The sequence below is a fragment of the Cyanistes caeruleus genome, chromosome 4 (assembly GCF_971803275.1).
Source record: "Cyanistes caeruleus chromosome 4, bCyaCae1.hap1.1, whole genome shotgun sequence".
Taxonomy (NCBI): Eukaryota; Metazoa; Chordata; class Aves; order Passeriformes; family Paridae; genus Cyanistes; species Cyanistes caeruleus.
The window spans coordinates 48,324,194-48,347,969 of NC_141704.1; the positions used below are offsets into that span (position 1 = coordinate 48,324,194).

General features: G+C 38.5%; 1 protein-coding gene across 28 annotated transcripts in view; it reads left to right on the forward strand.

Annotated features, from left to right (window-relative positions):
- Window positions 1-23,776, forward strand: part of GRIP1 (glutamate receptor interacting protein 1) — a 311,868-nt gene that overhangs the window by 80,493 nt on the left and 207,599 nt on the right. For 6 of the 28 annotated variants that reach the window (XM_086884475.1, XM_086884477.1, XM_086884492.1 and 3 more), the window contains exon 1: window positions 13,285-13,563. The exons of 12 other annotated variants lie outside the window; for them this stretch is intronic. In XM_086884475.1, coding sequence (XP_086740601.1) covers window positions 13,431-13,563 — 133 coding nt within the window. In that variant the 5' untranslated portion in view covers window positions 13,285-13,430. Of the gene's footprint in view, window positions 1-13,009; window positions 13,089-13,284; window positions 13,564-23,776 lie in introns of those variants that run through there. 10 more of the 28 variants (XM_086884472.1, XM_086884473.1, XM_086884486.1 and 7 more) reach the window with 5 other exon arrangements.

Sequence of the window (23,776 nt, forward strand, 5' to 3'; positions counted from 1 at the left end):
GTTTCAAGTACTGTGCCTTTATCTGCTGGCACATTCACTATCTACTGACTTGCTGAGAGTGTAAAAAAATCCTCATTTGGTTTTCATTTGGTGAATACTTGTCAGTCTGTGTGTAACTCCTGGAGTTTGTGGTGTTGTAGTATTTGGCCCTTTGAGCTCAGACTGCCATTGTAGGGGCAAAAGCATATGGATGAGTGAGAAATGGAAAGATGTTGGTAGGATGAGCCAATGGTTAACCCATATGCATTACTTCATTGTTTCAAGGTGCTGGTACCCTTTGTAATTCTATGAATCACTGTGATCATAGAAAAATTAGTGTTGAAAGGAACCTTAAAGGCCATCTAGTCCATCCTGTCCCCATCTCTGCCATGGGCAGGAACATTTTCAACTAGATAACATTGCTCAGAGCCCTGTCCAATGGACCTTTAATGTTTCCAGGGATGGGGCATCCACCTCCTCTTTGGGCAACCTGTGCTGATGCTTCACCACGAGCATTATAAAAAACTTGTTCCATATAGCTAATCTAAATCGCCCCTCTTTCAGTTAAAAACCGTTGCCTGTTGTCCTATTGCAACAGGCTCTGCTAAGAAGTCTGTCTGTATCTTTCTTATTGGCCCACTTCAACCCTGAAAGGCAGCAATGAGGTCTTCTTGGAAGTGGTTGGCTCAAAGTCCTCTTGGCTCAAAGTCAGCAGTGCTCTACCCAGAGTGAAAGGGCAGTTCTACTGCCTCAGTTATGAGCTGATGTCTCGCAGAAGTATGGATTTTTTTTTTTGCCTTGTATTTTGTAAATGGGCTCGTATTTTGGTTTTCTTGTGTTTTTCTCCTCCCCCTGATCAGAAATACAGAGTTTTTGGAAATGTTAGCCCACTCTATAGGTTAGCTTCTCACTGCACAAACATTGAAAGATTCTGAAACTTGATCAGCTGAACAATATTGCCAATATAGGACTTCAAAATACTGTACATAGAAAAGGGAAAAATAAGGAGAAGGATAAATTCAAAGAGTTAGTGGTGAAGGGTCTGATTTCATTTGCATTTTGTCTTTTGACTTGAAGGATGTCTTTAAATTACACTTTCAAGATTGCCTCTTAAATTTTGTCTGCCTTAAACTTGTACTTGAACTACAAGTTGAAATTCTCATTTACTTTAGTTCAGCAGCTAGTTTTAAAGCAGCTTATGAAATATTAATGGGCACACAATGCCTTCAACAATGTAGTTTTCAGAAACAATGCTGCCAGCCTAATATTCAGTGTCACGTTTTCCCTTTCACCTCTTGGAAGTGGAATCAGAGGGGATTCTGGGAAGATTGACTGCATTGGCAGATAGAACCCATCTCATTAAACTGAATTTAAACCCTTGCTTGATGAGCTTAAACCTGATTCATAATTTTTTATCTTTCCCTCAAGAGGTTAATGAATCCACTAGGTAAAATAAAGGACATAAATATTCATAAATCAATCATGTGTTCCCATTAGTATGTACTTGATTTTAACCCAACTGGTCTACATACTATTAAGGAACATAGTCTAATGTTCCTAAACCAGACAATCAGACTTTTTCCAAAATTAGTGACAGAAATTCTTCCATTCCTATGTTCATTTGAATTAAAAAAAAAAAAAAAAAAAAAAAAAAAAAAAAAAAAAAAGACACTGTAGCAGGCATCAGTTCTTTGTGCAAATACACTGTGTGAAAGGATTGATATATCTTAAAGCCAGGTGTGCAAGTTGGATTTTTTCCTTCCTCCAACTCTTGCAGGCTTTGGTTTTACAGATACCTGCCAAGTGTTAGCTTTTGGATTCATGAGTAACAGTTGATGACGTCAAGGATGTGAGCTGCAAAAGACAGGGTCTTTCATACTGCCATTTCCTTTTGGTTGTCATAAAGTAACCACTAAAGCTTGCATCTGACAAATACCTCTCCTTCTAAGTCATAAAAACATTGGATGGTTTGGGTTGGAAGGGACCTTAAAGACGACCTAGTTCCAACTCCCCACCATGGGCAGGAATGTCTTCCCCTAGATAAGGTTTCCAGAGCCTCATCCAGCCTCAAACATTTGCAGGGATGGGGCATCAACTTCAGACAGTGGAAGTTTTCCCACTGGCCTCAGCATGTGCCAGTATTCAGAGAAGACATTTTTAAAAGTAAGAGTAAACAAAATAAAAAAATGAACATAGTGACCAAGAGAGAATCTGGTCGAGATATTTTGCATTTTAAATCCAAAAGCAAACTATGTACAATTTAGATGGAAGCTGTGTCTGTTCCTGGGCGTGGTGGCATGAAGCTCAATTTTATTTTTTTTGCAGAGTCTTTCTGATGTCTAAGTTGTTCTATCCCTGTGGGGAATCAGTTATTGGGATAGGTGTTGGTGAGGTGGACATGGTGGATCTTCCAGAAGAGAATCATTTGAGACAAAAAAAAAAAAAAAAGAACATACTTAGAAGCAACCAAGCAGTACTACAAATTAACTTTCGTTTGCTTTTTATTTTCTTTTTTTCTTTTAGGATGCAAAATGCTTATTTTTCAACTTCTTTGTTTATTTACAGTTTTTTGAAACTCATTAGAGATCCTAAGTCCTTTTCAGAGTTTTGCAATTCTTGTTCAGTTAGTCTTCTTGGTAATTGGACTGAAAAAAATGTTATTTGATGTATTCAATAAGATTTGAAGTGGTAATGAATCATTATGTCTTGGAACCGAACAGGATTTTTTTTAGGTAACTAAATCATTAAAAAAGGTACATTGTTGTACCTTTTATATTTGGCCGTACTCTGGTGTGGAGTATCAAATAGGATACAGTAGGAGTATCAGAAAACAATAGCCATCCCTTAAGAAAACAGCATTGGAATTTTTCCTTTACTTTTCCCTTTAAAATAAACATCAAAGTAGATTCAGCTCACATGAAAAATCCTGATGAATTGATGGCTATGTTCTGTAACATTTCATCAAACTTTCACACAAGGCCATCTATTTTCACTGGCTTCACAAACAGAAAACTTTTGGTTTTGACAGTGTATTAGAAAAATAGCATACAGGTTTACTTTTTATGTTTTGACAGTAAAAATAATTCTAGGAGTACTACATATATAAAAAATTAGCTTCTTCATTGTCTCAGCATTTTTAATTTCAAAGCAGAATTTTTCATGATGGTTCAGACACATGGTTCATTAATGCACTTTTAGTGACTCAGTTTGTAAAGTCACTGTAAAGTGAAATCAGAGTAAATGTGACCTAACTTTGCAATTCTGCAAAATGTAACAAAGGGACTAGCAAATTAAGTGACTTCATCCATCTGTGGAATATTTCAAGGTCACACCTTTATTGGCTACAAGATTTCTAACTAAAAAGACAGAGGATGACAGTACTTACAGTTTGATAATGTTTGCTTACTAAGCGTGAAATGAAATTTAACAGTGCAGCATGTCTACATTTGTAAATTTATTGTGGTTGTTTAGACTTCTTGGAAAATGAAATGTCAAGCTACTGCTCTTGGCTTCCAGGATGTGATTTTTAGGCCCGGCAGAAAAGTTCACTTTGTAAACTTTTCTTCTTTAAATGAGTGTGACATTAATTTTTTTAATGTATCTCTTAAGCAAAACTAAACTCGTGGCATGACTGCATCTGAAGTTAGGATGTGGCAATACCAGCGCAGCTGGGAGTATCTGATGTAGCAGCTGCTGATTTTCATAGTCCTTGCTACCACCAGGCATCATGTTCAGCTCAGTGGGACAGTGAGAGATGTTTACCTCTTAAAAGATTACTAGATTGACATCCTATATCATAGCAGTACAAAAATTGTGTCATCTACACCTGAATAAGTAGTGCATGAAGTAATTTGCAGGAAAGACAGCTCCAAGAGTAGAGATTAGTACGGACAATTGTAAATACCTGAGGCACCTTTTTTTTAAGGGATTGAACTCAGACCTAAGGAGATTTTCTTTAAGGAGAAAGAAAAATTGCAGAATAGTTTTGTAGTTAGTATAAATAAAAGACTTTTAATTGTCAGCACCATGTGATAGTCTGCACAAAATGGTATAAAACCAGGCAGAATGCATGAGTGTGTCTATTGAATTGTTCTAGTGCTTCTGAGCAAAATGTTAATGGCTGGTTAATCCAAATATCAATAATTAACAAGTCAGTTTGTAAAATACACATGCTGTTCTGAATTTGCATCTTTTAGAGCAATAGATGTATTCTGAGCATCTAAAACAGTGAAAAGGTTTCTTGGGATATTTGCAGTAGTTACAAAATTGTTTGGGATAGTGAAGTTTTAGCTGTGTCAGTTTTGCACAGTAACTGATAATGATTTAACTGGTGTGGTGTAAAATTTCCCTAGTATTTTCGTTTATTATTTTGTTAGTGTTGGTGAAAACAGGTCTCCGAGTATCTTGGTCTCTTGAATCTTGAGAGGATTAATGACAAACTCTGCCACTTCATGTATGTATTAGGAAATAAGAAATTTGCTCTGAGCAGTGTATTAATTTTCTATGACTAATAATTAACAGAGACGAATGCTATGTATTTCTTGATATGCACACTTTTCTTCATGTGACCAAATATATCATACAGTACAAAAACTCCAGGAGTTGTGAATTCCCACATTACAATCTGTATATGAAGACAGAAGCAATGCCTGAAGGTATGGATTATACTGAAGAGCACGGGGCAGAGTGTGAGGATGAAAATGATTGTTAATAAGTGTTGTAAAGTGGATGTGTTAGGGTTGACTTCTTGAGAACAGCTTGAAAAGCATTTGTATTTACCATTGATGAGGAGTGCCATGGGAGAGGAATGAAGTAAATCCTGCTATACAAAGCATCACTAAAGAGAAGTTTGAAAAATCAGACTATGTTGTCTCTGCTGAGTGTCACAGAATGTAAAATCCAAGTAACCTTTTGTTCAGGAGCTATCAGCTTTCAAAGAGAAGAAACCTCAATTATTCTCTTGCTTCTGAAATGTATGCTGAGGTCAAGGATCTCATAGTCTTTACAAGTAAAATCAGAATTATTTGTTATGGCCTTTATTATTAACCTGTAAAGAGTGCAACACTGAACAAGTGATTATATTTAGTCCCACAATTCTATATGGCAAAGTTGTTATTGAAAGAATGAATTTACAGCAGAAAATGTCAAACTGTATAGCAGAAGTAAATGAGATTCAGAAGCCTAGGATGTGATGCTTGCTTTTATTTTTTTGTTTTGTTTTGGTCTTTTTGGGGTTTTGTTTGGTTTTTTTTTCCTCTCTTTGATTTGCTTCTTAACATTCAAACACAGGAAGGCCATCCTCTTGGAGGACAGAGCAGACAATTTTGAAGTCTGTGCATTTGCTTTGTCTGTATTTCCTTTGTTAACATCTTAGAAGCAGCATTAAGCAGATTTTCTCTCTTTTTTTTTTTTTTTTCTTTTAATTTTTCTTTTTTCTGTTCCCCTGGATGGAAAAAGCTGGACTTGAACTAGGAAACAAATTACAAACTGAACAGCAGAACCTGTTCTGTGCCCTTGGAATGGGAACAGAAGGGAAGTGAAACCTCATACATAAAGAGGTGTCAGCAGCTCTCATTTCCCAAAGTGCGGTTTGGCGTGAGAGAGATGAAGTACCGCACTAATGTTCAATGGGCCTTGCTATTGAGGGCTGGTGGATGGAAACCTCGATCCTTCAGTGCTGTGGACATGTACTTGGGCCTCATTACTGTGAGGTTACATGTGAAGTTGTCCTTTTTGCCTTTCAAGTCTCTTTATTGTTCTTTTTTCTGTATGCTTTGCGGTTTCAGATTGTTTAAAGACAACAGGAATTACTTAAAACTGGACATGGAGAGTGTTGAGAGAGAAGGAGAAGGGTTAATCCATCTGAAGAACTGGATTCTTCATTGCAGTCATGTTGGCCTGTGCCTCTAGGGCAGTGGACTCCAGATGGATGATTTAATTTGCATATATATTTACATAGTCTTTTTTTGTAAATTCATGTGATCATAATGAGGAATTTCTCTGTAGCAGTCTTTTCTAGACAATTAAGCAGAATTTTCTTCTTGTCAGAACTCACCTGTAATAAAATCTTTCTATTTATCTACTACATCTTGACCCTGATAAAATGTGGAGCTGAGGACATAGCTCAACTTTCTGTATGCCTGTGGTTTTTTATCCCAGAGGTACTTCTCCATTACTTCAATTTCACAGTTACTTCCCGATTTTTCATATTTTTCCCTTCTGATTTCTTTCCCGTTGCCCATCTTTTATTACTTCTAACTGCTCTTTCAGTTTATTAATTATTTAAATAAATAAATTAATAAATAATATTTATTTATTTATTTATTCAGTCAGTAAATTACAGACGTTTCTTGTTGCAATAATTGTTTCATCAGAGAAATGTAAAATATATGACTGGCGGATGTTTTCAATAATGAAATATAACAAGGTCTTTACTGCTCTTCTAAACTAAATATTGGTAAGACAAGAGGGGGAAAGCAAAAAGTCCCTTGCATGAACTCTTACATGTAAAGAGATATTGAATATTGATTCTCCTGTGACTTATCTTGAATCTCACACAATGTATTTAAAGAGGTCTTCCACTGTCAATTAACTGTGAAATCCCACTTTCTGCAACTTTGTTTGATGGCACACTATAGCTCCTGTGGTCTGCAGCCTAAGAAAATATTTTGATGCTTTTGTTCTAAGAATTTAATTTAATGTATTAGGTTGGTATTTTTGTTCTGGCCAGCTATAATTTCATAAATTAATTATTCATGCTTTCCAGTGCTCTATGTGCATTTAATTATTGTTTAGAGTTGAAATGTACAGTTGTTGAAAAATCAAAAATTAGGGAAATATAATGGCTTTTTACTCAGGGAGGAGTAAAAACAATATCCAAATTCTAAACCACTTCTTCATATGTATTTCATAGTTGATTTGAGATACCCTTTGTGCATAAAACAGACACATGATGCAAAATCTTGGTAGTGTTCCCTCTAGCCATTTGCTACATTCCTTTAGAAAGATGAAAACACCTTTAATTCAGACTTTCCAAAGAGCTGTGTTCTAGTTTTAGTATTTTAAATTTCAGTCTACTGCTTTAACCCTGAAGGGGTTTTACGAATGGTTGAAATAGTTCTCTGCTTAGCTTTTCTTGTAGAATGATTATTGGTGTCACAAAACATTAAGGAAATTCAAATCTTTTTTGTACTTAATTTTACCTGAGCAGTATTTCCTTGGTGGTGGTAAAGTTAGCATATTTGTATATTCTAATTAGTCACTTACTTAAAGCCAAATAGGTTAGAAAGACAAGAAAAAAATAGAATGTATGCAAACGGCTTTAGCTGAATTGAAGGGAGGGAAAAAAGTGTCTTTTTCCCTGAAGCACACATTCTGCATGAAATTCAACTTGACAAGTGACCCTTTCAAAACAGCACCACAAAGATTTCTCGGCATTCTAGATATATGAGAGGCAGCATTCTTGTATTGTACACACAAGCAGCCCCCAGTCCCCTCTAAATGAAAGTAGCCTCTTCTTCTGTCTTTGTGTTCTTTTTTACCCTCATCCCTGTGTTGGCATTCACATTTGTGAGCACACTTTTATGTGAGAAAATTGCGCAAAAAGGCAAAACCACTGGGGATGTTAATAAAAAATAACATATATGATAAAATACAATAAGGAACTCAAGTTCTTTATTTTAAAGTGTTGAAAATGTGTGTGTGTTCACTTGTAAAAAAAAACAACAAAAAAAGAGGTAAAAGAAAAAATATTTGACAGTTAATTTACAACTAGGTGACGCAAAAGCTGAACTACAACTCTCAAGTCTTGCATTAATTTAGGACCAGAAGACAAAAATGTTCCATAATTCTGTGTGAGCAGTTAATAACAAGAATGTATGACTTGAGCAACTGAACGTAATGCATTAAAATCTGAGCAAACTGATAATTTAACAGTGTATAACAAGTATCAGATCTTAAAAGTAGCAGCAGCGGATCAGCAGTATTTTATCACCATCCAGTTCTCCTGGAGCAGCATTCTAGAGAGAATGCACTGGTTATCCTGCATGTATATAAACTGTCAAATGGGAGAGATGTGCAGTGTAATGCTGAGTATGTCCCATGCCTTCAATGCTCTTTTTAGATGTCTTTAGGAAGAGAACAAAACTTGTGTTCAGAATCTGGCTTGACAACAGGGTCTTGGGTGGGGCAGTGGTACCTCAGGGGCTGTTGGGCTGCTGCTAGGTACTCCTCACACACAATATTGGCTTTGTACACAGCACTGCTTCTGCATATATGGGTAATATGTTGTTATAGAGTGCAATAGATTGTGGATTACAGGCATTTTATCATTTTCAAATTGATAAGCTCACATTTTGCACCAGAATACTTAGGGCAAGGAGTGGAAAATTGCAGCCTTGACATGAGCAATTATCACATGTGAACAAACATCTCTTGAAAAACTAGAAAGTCAGGAAAGATGATACTGTAAGATAAATAAGGGGAATAGTTCTCTTGTTAATTATTGCTGGTCTTCAAAACAATGACAGCAGATTATCAAAGACATCCCTCAGCTGAAGGAGAACTGGAGAAGAAATGATTGGTTCTTCCCTTTGAGGTCTGCTGTTCCTTTATGCTTAGGGGTTTGAGGGAGGTGGGAAAAAACCTGTCTCATCTAGTCAGCTAGCTTCCAAGAGCTGTTTATATTAATCTTAATTTTTGTATTGTCCATGTAAAATTCTGTAGGTTTTTTTTTCCACAAGAGTAACCTGAAGCAGGTGGATCTCTGCAACTGCCCTTGTGTGCTCTCTTACATCATTGCCTCCCAGTAAGGGACATTCATTCCCCCAGCAGAAGACTTTTAGGGGCTGCCCAGAGAAGCAGAGGGAGATACAGGAGAGTTCATCTGTCTAAACTGTTCTGCTTTTAAACACTGAAACATACTGGTTAACAGGGTGCAAAATACCTGCCCCAAACTGTTAATATTTGGTTCGCATTCCGTTCTGTATTTATGATGCAACACATTAGAGAGTCTTGCTTCATATACAGGCTCTGGTTTCAAAGCATCATGTTTGCAAGTCCACTCAAATGGAAATACTTGTTAAATATTTACTACCTTAGTGTCTTATCCTTGGATACCAAGATGTTTTTCCTGCTGCTTTTCCCAAATACTGGGAAAAGTGCTGTAGAAAATAAGTATGTCATTTGTGAAAGTTTACCTTGATAATTGTATAGTTAATTTTGTGAAAATAAAATGTTGAATACAGATATTTCACATGATGAGAAACCTAATCTTTTCTCTGTGTGGGGTATAAAGACAAGTCTAGAAAATTATCCATGGCTGCAATAGCATTTATGCTTCAGTTCAACTTTTCAAGAAGGACTGTCTTATTTATGCGGGTTTTTTATTGCTATGAAGTCTTTTCCAGTAAGTCACTGTCAGGAGATTGACCCAGTTTGATGGAGCTTCTCCTTAACTTAAACAAATTAATTATCAGAATGGAGTATGCAAATATCATCTAATTGGTGCCACATGGCAAAATTTTTATTACACCAATCATGCTGGAGACAGTACGACACTCCTTGCTTCTTCTAAGGAGTCCACTTGGAAATAATAATAGAATGTTTGCTTTGATTGGAGTAGGCAGAAAGGATGAGCCAAAGAGCTTCAGACATATTTACATTGCAACTTTCTGTTGTGGTATTAAAACACCAGAAAATTGATTCTCCAAATTCTAGTTCAGAGACAACTTCAGAATATAAAGCAACATCTAATTTTATGCCCTCTGGGTATAATTATCCTATTCTCTTTGTCATTAAAGATGAAACTCATTGTCATCTCCCATGTTTTGCATTTCAAAAATTTGAAAGCCAGTGTTTGTTTCTTTCTCTTCTTGTCCTGTACAGTCAATATGCCTTTCTGAAACTGCTGTATACCTGTATTAGTTTCTGTTTTTTTATTTCTTTTCAAGCAGAAGGTTGAAAGAATGTTCATGTTCATTAAGAAATGAGTTCTTCTTCACAAGAAGCTGCAGAAAGGTGAATCCTGAGCAATGGGGAAAGCTGTAGTTAGGCTGTTTATTTGTGGGTTTTTTCTAACTACTGTGTTTATGAAACTGCGTTCTCTGTGTACACCTTTGAAAGTAGGGCTATGATTAAATATTTACAGGTATGGCATGAGGAGTAGCTAATGAATGTCTCCAGTATTTTCAGCAAACAGTAACAGTGGTATGTAATGCATATGAAACAAAAGTTTTGTTCAGAAGTCTTACTAGTATAGTAAAGCACTTAATGCTCCAACTTGTATTGATATAGAACAACAATGTCCTCAGTTAAGGTATTTCCTTCTATTTAAATTGCCGTGAATACCACAGTATTTTCATTCAGAGAAAATCTAGTCAAAAGCTTAGCTTGCTCTATGTTTTTTTCAAAAAGTATGTAAAAATTCTGAAGTTATGTGTGTCTGCTGTTTGCATTCACGTAAAAGGAAATGAGTAAATGATTTACATGCTGGCAGGATTGTCAGTTTGTGTGTTAGAAACCGTGGGGCTGCTTCTGCATCTTTGGTGTAGGAGATGGAGCCCGGTGTTTGTAGGGAGCAGTGGGATAGAGTGAAGTGCAGCAGAGCTTGAAGCCCCTCTGCTTATCTGGGGAGAGCTTGTGCTCCCCCACAGCCCCTTTGTACTTTACACACAAGCACAGGTGGGAGCTATTGCCATGAGCACTGGCCAGTAATACCATTTTGTGCATTGTTTTTTTGCTTTACTATAGAAGCCATATAGCTGTGTGATGCACCTCAGGAGCATGGGAGAGACGGGGAAGTCCATTGCACAAGGTAATAATGTACTTTCCAAAGTTCAGAATTTGCCCAAGCTTACATCGGTTCTCTCTAGAAAGTGGTCAGGCAGTTGATGTCCTGCACCTGCTGCTTGTGCTGCTACTTCAGAGCATTTGGTTGCTCTCTTATCTGTTTATTTGCTTACGTTTCTTGTTATGGAGAGGACCAAAGTCTCTCTGGGATGTGCTGAGGGCTAGGGAAGCTGCTTCTGCTGCTGCATGTTTAGTAACAGAGGCACTGGAAAAGGTTGTATTTACTTAATAAAAGCCAAGTGTGTCTGCTTGATTCCAGATTTGAGCTTTCATTCAGAAGACAGTTTTTAAACTTTTTAAACATTTTCTCCTTTTTTAAAAAACTTTGTAATTTTTAATTGAACTTGATTTAACTTCATGGAGCAGTGATGGCTGCAAGACTTCTGTCTTGACTGTTTCTGACACCTGCAAACACCTTTTCCACATCTGTCCGGGGAGAGTCCTCAACAGGGCAACAAACCAGCATTTCTCTCCCTGAAAAGAGAGAGTGCTTCCTCTGCTGTAGGCTATATCTTTGGTTTTCATGTTTTGTGACAGTAATGTTTTTGCTGCTTGGTGGCAGAGCACAGAAGAGATGCAAGTTGAAACCTTTAAAACATACAGTGATCCCTTCCTAAAGTCCATAGGTGAAGTTTTATTGGCTTGTTTATTTTTGGTAATATGCCTCTGATATTCCTCTAAGGTCTTTACCATTTGAAAGTTGAAAGCTGTGTGATAAAAACAGACTTGTAATGAAACACAACCTCCTTATAGAAGTCTCACTAAAAATAGTTCTGGTGGTGCCCTGGGGGTGTTCATCAGCTAGCGACAGCGGCTGCATTTTCACAGCAGGAAAAGCAGGGCTGGTGAGGTCAAGGAGGATGAGTCTGTATCCCTGTGGGGAGCTTGGCAGGAGCATCCAGGGGTTTTTGAGCTTTTGCAGGTAAAATGAGTGTGGGTTTGTGACAATATTGTTTTAAAATACCTGGAAAGCTGAAAGAAGCGCAAAAGAATTCCTTTTCCATCTTTCAGTGTGTGTTTGTTTTAGGATCGTCAGGTATTAGGTCTAGCTGACCTTTACTTAAAACTTTCACGTTTCAAAACTAGAACATTCCAACTTAATATTGATCAATCTCTGCATACTTCTTTTGAAAAAGAATTGCTAAGTTACAATCCTGGTTTTTGCTTTACTTCTTTTGTGCTTTTGAAAACAGTGCCCTGATTTACTCTTTGCAAAATGACTCACTGAAATGTCTGCATTTCCTAATCCCCACTCTGCGTGCTCTTCCTTCTCCAAATGATGAACCTGTAAAATCTATTTTACAGGAAGATTTTCTGACTTCCTTATGCTCCTAAGTGCAAAATGGGAGGCTCTTGGGAGCCTAGATGCAAGTGACCATGTTCAGCACATAGTTTGACTGAGGCTTGATCCCTGACTTGTGCCAACAGACAGGAGAGGTCCTGCTGGACTAGAGATTTCACTGGGCTTGCAGGAACGTGATTACAATAAAAAACCCCTGACAGATGTCAACGTGATATGATTCGAGCAGTCACTGCTTTTGTTTTTGTGTGGGAGGGAAACTTCATCAGAAACACGGATGAAATTCCAGCCTTATCTTAGGGAATGCATGTGGGTTTCAGGCACGCAGCAAGAGAAGAGAGCCAGCGCTTTTTCAGGCTTTTTGCTTCTCTCACCGTGTGCAGAGGATAATCTGCTGCACCTTAATTTTAAAGTTTTTTGAACTCTGCTGGGATTTGAAATGAGTATTGTCATAGTGTGCTTGTGATGTCGCTTCCTTTGTTTGCCTATTGCCATATGCCCTGGCCAGCTCCATAGGAGACCTGTCTGGAGTGCCTTTTAATGTTTAGATCCAGCAGTGATTAGAATACACTAATGCCCAGTGGGTATATGTGTCATTTTTTAACAGCTGCCGAGCTTTCTCCCTGCTGCTCCAATTAACACATTCGGCGCACACTTGCCGGTGAGTGGGCTGTGTGTATGGATCAAACCACTTTGCTGTTTATTCATCCAGTGCATGAGATGCCAGAAATGGATCGGTGTGTTTGCTGTCCTTACAACAAATGAAATCAAACGTGCTCCTGAGCCTGTGCCCGGGTAGATATGAGGGCAGCATTTAACTGCTGAATGGAAACCTGTTTTGCCTTGAGATATGGTTCAGTCCATTGACTAACATCTATCCCCGCCTCCCAGCCCCTCTTCAAATGATGGAGACACAGGATAGAGAGCTCTCAGTGCTGGGCTTCCCCTTGCTGGCAAGCAGGTCTCTTCAACTTTGTCCTCTGATGCTTTAATAACAGCTTGAAATCCTGAAATTCTCCTTTTGCTTCAATGCTTTCCTCCTTTATTTATTTTCAGGTTGAAATATTCCAGTCACTAGATTTGATAAAGTGTGTCTGTGTATGTTGTCCCTTTTTTTTAAAAAAAAAGGGAAAACAATATGCTTCCTAGTCACAGCTGAGATAAGGGAGGGGTTGTTTGATGGTAGCGGAGCGGCTGGTGGGAGCTGCAGCTCTGCTCCAGTGCTTGATTCATGCTGGGACAGCTCTTTGTGAAGCACAGGGCGAAAGGGGGCTGCTGGCTGGGGCTGTGAGTGAGGAAGGAGATGGAGCGCTTCTTGGGCTTTGTCAAGCAGATAAGAAGATCGAGAAGAAGAAAAGGCAAAAAGTACCGGCCAGAGGAGGATTACCACGAGGGCTATGAGGATGTGTATTATTATGCCTCAGAACATTTCCGAAGTAAGTATTTTGCATAACCTCATTTTCCTTTGGCTGTGATAAATGTTATGCTCTTAAGATGCTTAAACTCCAAAAATGCAAGTGCTATTCCTCCCTTGATAGAACCTGAGCCTCATGTATGTATTAAAAGTCAGTTCCTGTGAGAGCTCTTTCTGGCTCTGTTGCCGATTAACAATACAAAGCATCTGAAGTGGCACAGAAGCTTGCAAAGTAAAGAGGGTCTGTCTGCAGACCCTGGTGAGATTGCAGATGCAGTTAATCCAGTCTGACTGCTGGGAACCTTTTGTTAAAACACTGTGTTGAGAGGTGAGTAGGGTGGCGGTAGCCCTTGTAGAGTGCCTTTGGAAGGCTGTGTGGATATTTTTAAAGCACTACAGAGGCAGCGAGCGCTCGTTTGTAAGTTGAAGTTGATGATTAATGTTTGGTATTGAGATAGAGTCAGTTTACTAAGCCTCTGCTGTGACCTGGTCTTTTCAATAGTGAGTAATTTGGGTGGGCTGGTTCCTCACTGCAGGTCCAGGACCACTCCTGGAGAATTAAGTGGGGATTTTTTTTTTTGCTGGCACTCACGTGATGGCATTCAGCAGCTCTGCCAAAACCAAAATAAACTACCCGCTCAGAAATCCCTGTGTGAACTGTATGCTCGACCCTGCAGCCTTCTTAGAGTTTGTCTGCTGTGCCTGTCAGGCTTCAGAGCTGCCGGCCTGCCATGGTCTTCTGGAGGGAGAGGATGTGCCCAGAGATGCCCACAGGGAAGGTGGGAGGGAGGGAAGCAATGCTCAGCCCCTTCCTGGGGTCTTGTGCAGCACTGTCAGGGCGAGGTGGATGGCAGTAGAACCAGCCATGAGCAGAAATTGCCTGTTTCTGCTGTTTTGGCCACTGGTTTGGGACCTTTGCAGTGAAGCTGTGCCCTGTTGAGCTGCTGAAGTTTGATGCACTTTTTTGTTGTTCTGTACTGTGTGAGTGGCTGTCAGTATTTTTTTTGCTTCATTTTCACTTTGCTGAAATAAATCATGGTATTGTTTGTTTTAAGATAGAATGATAAATGTGATTGTGCCTTCCAGCACCAGAGAATTGCTGTCTTGTGGAACATTAGGAAACAAAAGAGTTGCTTTTATTGGCTTTCTCCCAGTGTGCCATGCTTGCCTATCTCCAAGAGAAATTAATGGAGGGTGCTTGGTTGTTTACTGGGCTGCTTCTTGATACAATTTTGTTTGTTTTTCATTTTTAAGCAAATTCATCATGCTGATAGTATTAACCTATGTAATTTATCTATATAGTTAAGAGGGAGTTCTTGCAAAAAAAAGACCTACTGGGGAGCAATGCAGTCATAATGGGTAACATAGTGACATAAATTCTGCTACACAAAATCTACTACAGAAGAACCAAAAAGTTTTAAATCTGTTAAGCACTGCAAAATTTGAAAATGATGTATGTTTGTGAAAGCATGTAACTTCTTCTCACTTTAATATGTAAATCAAAATAACATGTCAAATCCGTATGTCAGAATATTTCCCTAGCTGATTGTTGTTGAAGGTCCTTTAAAGAAGAAAGCAAAGCCCCTTCAAAAACTGTCAAATGTAATAACGATTTCTTGAATGACAAATAATAAATTATTAACTCCTAACTTAATGTATGGCACTAAGATTGAGCCAAATATCTAGGTTTTTCCTTTTACTCTACTTAGAAAATAAAAGAATAATATACATTTCAGCTTGTGGAGGTCATAAGTATTTCAGACTGGATGAAATGTGTGTCAGATTTTGAAGTGCTGTTTACAGCAGTGTTCAAGTACTCAGATTGAATTGAACTCAGAATAGCACACAGCCCTATGGAGGTGGATGCACAAAGAGTTAGCTACTTCTTACAGTTACTTAAACCAAACAGTCACAGGAGATTTGAGCCATGCAGTCTTCATAGAGATATCATCCCAAGCACAGTTCCTCCTCAAGTGCTTTTGTCTGGTCTTTCCATGTGCTTTATGTGTTAGTTTTCCTCAGATAGGTGTGGTAGTTTCTTAAAGCGATGTGCAAAATCTGAAAAGAAGCTGCTGGTGCTACTACAAATGCTCTCTTCAAATTGAATTTCATGTATTTGGGACAATGAAATGTTTCATATTTAATTTAATTATGGTCTGGTGTTACACTGTTTACAGTACAAATTTAGAGTAATTGCAGTGCTTTTAATAGCCATTCCTTCTGCAGTTGTTTGCTTAGAAGAATGTGTGCTTGCAGGAAAGATTTTATTTATTGTTACGATTTTTAGAATATCAGAGCTAATGAAATCAAATGCCTATTGTTCATTCAACTGAATAGAGCTGGAGCTTTTTTAGATTTAGTTTCCTTTCTCTATGTTGTTAGGCATCCCTTCTCCATCATCATTTATGAGTTATATATCCAATTAGCCAGTACATTTGAAGATTGTCTGAGACAATCACTTTATGAGCTTGTTATTCTCTCTCTCCCCCATTTGTAATACAGCTTAGAGTGTTGTACGGGGAGGCAGAATTAATGGAAAAATGCCTGGAACTGCATTAGAATAACCGCAGGATCAAACAAAGACAACAAAGTTAAAAACAAAATAGGCCTCTGGGAATCACAGGAAAAAGGTGACTTTAGTTTGTCCTCAGCCCAGCTGTGCCTGGATATTCACATATTGTCACTCCCACTGTTTGGTATACTGTCTTTACTCCTCCGAAGCTTTACCATGGAAGATGTTAGCCACGATATTGGGACACAGCTGGATGAAGAGAACATGCAATGCCTAAAGCTCCCCAAGTTAAAAAAGATACCCCAGATCCTGAGGCAGATGTGTTTTTTCTTGGACATTTCATCCACTTGTGTTCAGTTAATGGATAACCTTATTTTGACATGCAACACTAGCTCTCCTATCTTTCTGAAGTGTCTGTGCTAGAAAATGCTAGAAAAACGGAAGTAATAAAAGTGATTTTGGTACACAAGCATATACTGACATATACAGGCATCATACTCATTTCAGTGCAGCTTTGCAGTGTGAACATAATGGGTGATGAAATTGCTACCCAACCTACTCAGACAAGTTGGTGCTTATTGTATAAAACACTTTAAAAAGCACCATGCTTATCTTGAGCAGCATTACGGCACTGCCATTCCACCTATTCCTTACAATGAGGCTTTGCATGAAAAAGGCCCTTACTATATTATTACAAAGACTGTTTACAAATCATCAGGAATGCTGTGTAGCAGAACTTCCCAGAATGCTCCCAGAAATGACATATCCTATTTCTGAAGTCAGAGTGTTGTGCCAGGAGCTTTGAGTTTCAGCCTAGTCTTGAGTGGGAGTGTGGTTTTAAGAAATCATGGGACCCAGCCTGACTTGGTCACCTCTGACCAAAACAAGCACTTCTTCCCACACCCTAAAATAATTTCAGCAGTAAGTCTTTATTTTTCAAAATATTTGGAAGGATTTGGATTTCTTCCGACCTATTTTGGAACTTCGCAGGTTTCACGAAACATGCAGGCCTAGAGGGAAAATGCATCTTGTTAAATTTTGCCTTATGTTACTTCTGGTGTCTGTCATCCATCTCCTGAGAGATCTTTTTTTCTCATTGGTGGTTCTTATGATGATGATGTTCTTCTCAACATGGTTCACAGCACAGTCTGTTGGCATAAAGATTTTACTTTCTATGTAGATGCAATGGCAATATTAAGTAAGGGTCAGAAAAAGCAATGTTTGAAGAATTCTTCTAGTAAACACCTACTAACCCGAAAGGTCCCATGATTTTACCCTTGACCTTAAAATGTTCCAATTAGTCACCAGGGTCCAATGAATAACTGTCTTCTATCCTTCATCAAGGCCTTGTATATGTTGTGTAACAAGAGCATTGATATGTTAGACAAAGTAATCTGCCATAGTCTGCATCTGCAGTGTAGTCATGTATCATTTCCCTCTCTGATGCCAGTTAATTATTTCATAATTCTGGTGTGAGAATCATCTGGTTCCTTAGTTAAGGACCATCAACCTCTTGAAATTTGTTCCCTAAATACATGTGATGGTCTTTCCTTTGGTTTATCCTTCTCCCTGCCTGTGTCATCACTAGAAAATGAGGGGAAGGTATTTTACTCCTAGCCTAGCAAATAAGTTAAAAATGAAAAACTGAAGGTTTTATATGACTCAGAATTGAAAATGTCCTTTTTGTTGACCAAAATCTGGGAATTAATAAAATTAATTTTGTACATATGATGTACTTCTTGGGATGGTATCAGCAGAAAAACTCCGCTTAGGTGTTATTCTCCAACACAGCTCAATGTTATGGTGCAGAAACTCCCACACCATAGCTGCCAAAATGTTAGGACTAAATGTCTTTGCATGTCATACCCGAGATGGTTTTAAAGCTGTATTAAGTACAAAAGACAAAACACCAAGGGGAGTGACATGCCTATGGTTTCTTAATACTGTGGTCAGTAGCAACATCATTCTTGTCAAGATTTTCTCCATTTTGTAAATTGGTACAAATAGTTCTTGTTTGCAGCAATCTCACTAATTTGATTTGGGTTGCAGAAGAGGTAATAATTTTAAGAGTCATGTGGTGACAAGGGAATTGAGTATCTCTTGCTCAAGCTGCAGAGATGTTAATTGATCCTGAGGATGAGGAATGGAGGACAACTGCTTTTCATTTTACAATGATTGTGTACTGCTAGTTTGCAGTTTAACTGGATGTGCTTTTGTGTGGGGGTTGTTCTTCACCTATCACAGATCTTGTCATGTCAGTACAGTAAAATCTTAGCTTTCATAGAAAGTGAAGTATTTGTTGATGTCTATGAGAAAAAAAGGCTTAGTAACCTGAATAGAGGATATCACAGACTTTGAAAACACAATGAAAATAATATTTTTAAAAAAATAACTAAAATTTATTGCAACGTCTTATTTCCTTCATCTTAATAACTATTTTATGGTTGTTGGAATCTGGAGATTTTCATTAATGGACCTTAGTATTTCTATATATGTAATGGTCCTTAGTATTTCTGCTTTCCATAAACCACTTTTTCCTGAGATCTGGATACCCCCAACGCCTCAGGTTCATCATGGGTGTGATGTCCAGATGGACTCTGTCATCACAGGGCTACCTTACCGTGTCAGTCTGCAAGCCAGCCACAGTGACAAAGGAAGCTGCTGTATTTGAGCTTTATTGCTGGGACAGGCAGTGTCAACTTCCCCATTCAGAATGAAACAACAGCGGTAGCAAGTGATGTTGTCTCTGCTTCCACTGCTAAGACTTCCGATGTGCCAACTGCAATATTTGCCATTTTGGATGAAATTCACACAGTCGTTAGATAAAGGTCTACCCACATGCGCTTTCTCTTGCTTTTTCATCTTCTTCAACACACATAGGTCTTAAAATTGTTAAAAAACTGTTGGGTTTTTTGTAAAATAATTGGTCATTGCATCTAGTGCAGTTTTATATTTCATGACAACCATCCTCTTGCAGAGAATCTCAGGACTTCTGTTGAGTTATGTGTGTGTTTTGGAGATGATCCCATTTATCTACCTTCTTGCTCATCATGGTTGCAAGTGACAGTCAGTGAAAGTGGAACCAACGTGGAGGAGAATAATTACATACAATCCTCCTTTTATAGACAAGTCAAGCAAGTAGGAGTAGGTAATAAAAAGAAGACTGTTAGCACTCTTCAGCCTCCCATGAAATTTTTTATGTTTTCTAATCCCATAAGAAATACGCATATATTAAAATCTTACTTTACTCCTTTTCTGCCTTATATTAAAACAAGTAAGTCTTGGCATGAGGCTTGTGTTTGTAGATGTTTAGTCTGAGTAGTGGCTTTAGCTGCATTATGTTGTTTATATAATCAAACTGTAATAAACTGGTGGTGTTATTTGTGCTGCAGTAGTGTGATGCCCAGCCATGCGGTCTGTTAGTGTGGCAACTAAACCTGAGGCTGCGGGGTTCCCTGTGGGACTGGAGCAACACATCTCTTCTTGCTGGGCAGGTGTGTGCTGGTTTTGGTGAAATGTTTTCTTTATTTGTGAAACAGGCCACAAAAGCCTAACTTTGTTTTTTCCTTAAAATTGTGCTGCAACAGCCAGTTTTAAGTTTATTAGTAATAGGATTGCTTTTTTAAATGACCCTTTGTTGCTCTTCTACAAGTGGCCCTTAGCCTCCTGGGGCAGCAGAGAGCATGGATAGTAAAACATTGGTTTGGAATTACTTGAGGGAAAACAGCTTATTTATTTGAAGACAATGAAATAATGAGACCTGAGTTATGTAGTTCTTTGCAGTGGAAACACTTCTCCCTTCTAGCAATTACGAGTATACAATTTCTGTGCTACTTTTCTTTCATTTACTTTCCAATCTAATTCTTTACTGAATAACTAAAGATCCTGATTGTCCCTGCTCAAGAAATTTACTCATTCTAGGTCTTCTTCTTCTTCTTATAGTGGTTGCTGGTATAAGGTTGTACTTTGATGTTTTAGAGAATTTGGCACCCTTTCTATTTTAGTGTGTCTAGAATATATGATGTTCACATTCAGACAAAGAAATTTAGAGAGACCTGGGCTTCCTACTTCCTGAAATGATGTGTAAGTCCTTGGTTTTAATCATGGCTTTGTCAGTTTACATCATGAACGTGTAGCGATGTGATTATTTTTTCCCCTTGGATATTGAAGTCAATGAAGTATCAGGTTAAAGTGAAGTGAATGAAGTATCAGGTTTTATGAACTAAGATTAAAGAGAGAGGTAGAAGCAACTACTGAGGTGTCAGTTTTAATATCGGCCTTTGGCTCCAATGGAAAACTTGAAACAATTAGTGGAACAAAGAAAGAAACAATTTAAGTCCCCTGCTGATGAGATTATAAACATTTATTGAATGATTGCTGTGTTTTGTTAGCAGGGCATGACAGGAGCTGTCATTAATCATCATGAGTACAAACACACCTGCTTACCGCAGTTATTATTTCTGTAAGACAAATGTGGTGGTACTCGCTGTATGTACAGAAATTATTGGGCAATTTTGTTGAATGTTTTTCAGCAGAAAAGCACAGGAGTTGTGCTGTGACTGGGTACAGGGGTCCACAATGACCACACTGCTGATGACCCAGGCACCTTAATGCTACTGATTTTGTTCAAAGGGCTTTCTAGTTGCCTTCTGAAACCCAGGAAATGATACACAAATCAGCATCCTGAGGACACGTACTCCAGATTTAAAAGGCAGCAGAACTAAGGGTGCCTCTAGGATCTTCATTTGGCCTTTCATTAAAGAGTCCTTAATGAAGGACCTGATCACTTTTGCTGTAGTGCTGGTGTGACAGAGGCTGTACCAAATCCTGTCAGGGCTCATCCCTCGTTTTCCTCACATGAGAGCATGAATTTGCAGATGTCTGACCCCAGTTGCTGTAGCCAAGGGAGGTTTGGTTTGTATACACAAAAATTGCATAAGTCACAGTAGTCTGAAAATCCAGCCATAAGGCATCTCAGGCTGCAGCCTTTCAATTCTTACATACCTTTGATGATAATCTTCCGGTTCTCTGGTTTTCTGCCTCTGAGATGGGGTTAATGGTACCTCTCCTTCACAGATAAGCTGTGGAAATAAGTGTTTGCTAAGCTAGCAAATGCTACAGTGATGAGCACCACAGAAGAACTTGGGGAGAAATTAATGTCTGTCCAGAGAGAAGGGCTTGAATAGTGGGTGGGAATTAAAGTATGGAATTACATTTTGAGCAATGAAGGGAAAGCAAGGTCTTAAATAATTTATCAGGTAGTTAAAACAATTTCTTTTGGGCATTAAATGAAATGAGGTCTCGTGTAAGAAGTAGATCAGATAATTAAAGACTGTGTTGCAGTGCATATGTAAAAGGAGGCCAAGCTGAGAAATTCTTAAATCTGTAACTTTCAGTTTGCTTTTTTAATGTTTTGTGTGTGTGCACATGCATGCAGTAGAGAACATGGAGCCAACATACCTTGGGGTTTAGCATGCCGTGGAAATTTCATAACAACATGTTACAGATGTAATCTTTGCTGTAAATGAATGAAAATTTTCTTGAAGTTAAGATGCAGAAGTAAATTTTGACGAGTGGCCACAGGATCTGATGACACGTGTATCACTTCAGTGCATTCTGTAGTAACAGTCCGTGTGCTGACACTGTGAGACAACACTGTGGGCAGCTGGTGGACAGAGGAGGGAGAAACCAGATTTACTTTTTGTCTGTCTCTGGGTACTTTGAACAAATGATAAGAGACACTTGAAAAGATTACCATGGGAAGAGCCAAACTTTGGAAAGCAGAAAGGAGAAAAGAGAGATTTAAGACAGCTCTGGGGGAAATGCTGTTTGAATGAAACCGTGAAAAAGAAAGTGAAATCAAAAGTACATAGATATGATGTGAAGTATTAACTCAGTAAATTGATCTCAAGTCTGTTTGCAAATGCTTCCTTTGGGTGTGTTTAACAAGCTCTGTGGCTGCTCAGGTCTATATTATTTTGATAACATTGTCCCTCTCCCAGAAGGGTAAAAGTCCTCACTTAACAGTGCACTCTGTTACTATTCTGTCAGCTGATAGCATCTTTATTAAAAGAGAAAATAAGGTATTCACAATGTATTACAGGTAAATGCAGCAAAAAATGAACAGTGTGAAAACATGTATTAAATACAGAGAGCTTTTTGCCTTTTTACCCTTGCTTTCTGCATGTTAGAGTAGGGAATATTTTAAAGCCCTGATGACCTCCTACCTGCAGCCCATTTTTAGGAGCCCAGTTAAGTTGTGTGGTCATCAAGGGATGAGTCACAGCAGTAGCTGCAGGCTGTGGTGCCAGCTGTTTTAGCCCCAAATGCTCGGAAATCAAAAGGGATGTTTGCCACACTGTCTGATAGCGACGTTGCATCTGACAGCCCAGTTTAGGGAAAATGAGAAAATGCTTGTGAAGGAAAGTTGGGAGAGAGCCTGGATCTATGGCAGAGCACTGCCAGCAGCAGCAGCAGTGCTCAGGTCAGTTGTCAGTAAATCTTAATACGTCTGGTGGCATTTACAGTTTGGAAGGCAGGAACGCGGATTTTCCATTGCGTGGTGGTAGAATGTCACGTGGCCTGTCATGAAAATGCTACGCTTCCTTTCATTGCTAAAAGGAGATCAGAATGACTTCTGAAGTGAAGAAACCAAAGCTGGTCAGGCTGGTGTTTATAGCTGCCCATCAGTAATTAAATAGAGTGCAGCATGGTGGTGGAACTCTGAAATCCGCATGAATTTAATGACATTGTGGTAGTCTCTGAAATGCTCCCTCTGTAGCTTGACCCATATTTCACCTGGGCTTCACAGATTTGCAGAGGAGTTACACAGACTTCCCCATCATTTCTAAATCTGTTGGCATTCACTTCTGCCATACCCTGGCAGGAAAAAAGAGAGAAGTCTTCTGAAGCTTAGGTTAATTATGATTTACCTATGTTTTTCTTGGTTTACACCGAACATCTCACAGAAATAGAAGTGTATTGATGAGTGTGGTAGGTTTTGAAAACAATCAGCTGCTCTCCCAACTGTCTTAGCTGGCTTCTTCAGGCAGGGAATACCCAGCCCTGTGCTACAGGAGAACAGAGAGGAAGAGGTTTGTCTGCTGGAAGAGCACAACAATCCCTTTAAAATGCTGCCAGTCCCAAGCATATCACAAGGGATGGAGAACGCTCTGAACGGTTTTATTTTGTAACTGGTACTTGATTTGTGTGCTGCAATTCGGTGTTTGTGTTTTGTTCTAGGGAGGGTAGAAAGTAGTGCTCCTTTCTAGTTTATTTTGGATTTTTTGGTATAGTTTTTTTCCTTCACTACTCCTTTGAACTCAAGCTCTTAGAACAATATGTAAGGCTGTGGATTTTATAGGGCAGATTGTGTCATGCAAATTGTTTCCACAGACTGAGCAAAACTGTTGAAGGCTGTTCTAGTTACAGCCTGGAGTTTGTGGTCCTTTGTCTTGTACAGATAATTGAGCTTTTTACAGCCACATGTCCATTCACAATAGATTGTTTTCTTCCTTTTAGATAGTAAAAGAAGTTTATTAGCTGTTGGTTTAAGTCTCTTACAGAAATGTTGCTCATGGCATAATTATTAAGGAGGTTACGTCAGTGTGAGTAGAGGAGCAGGCCAAGACAACACACTGATCCATTGGAAGAAAATAGCTTTAATAGATGGAAAATGCTCAAATCTTATGTCTTTCTCACAAAATTGCAATAAAGACAATTT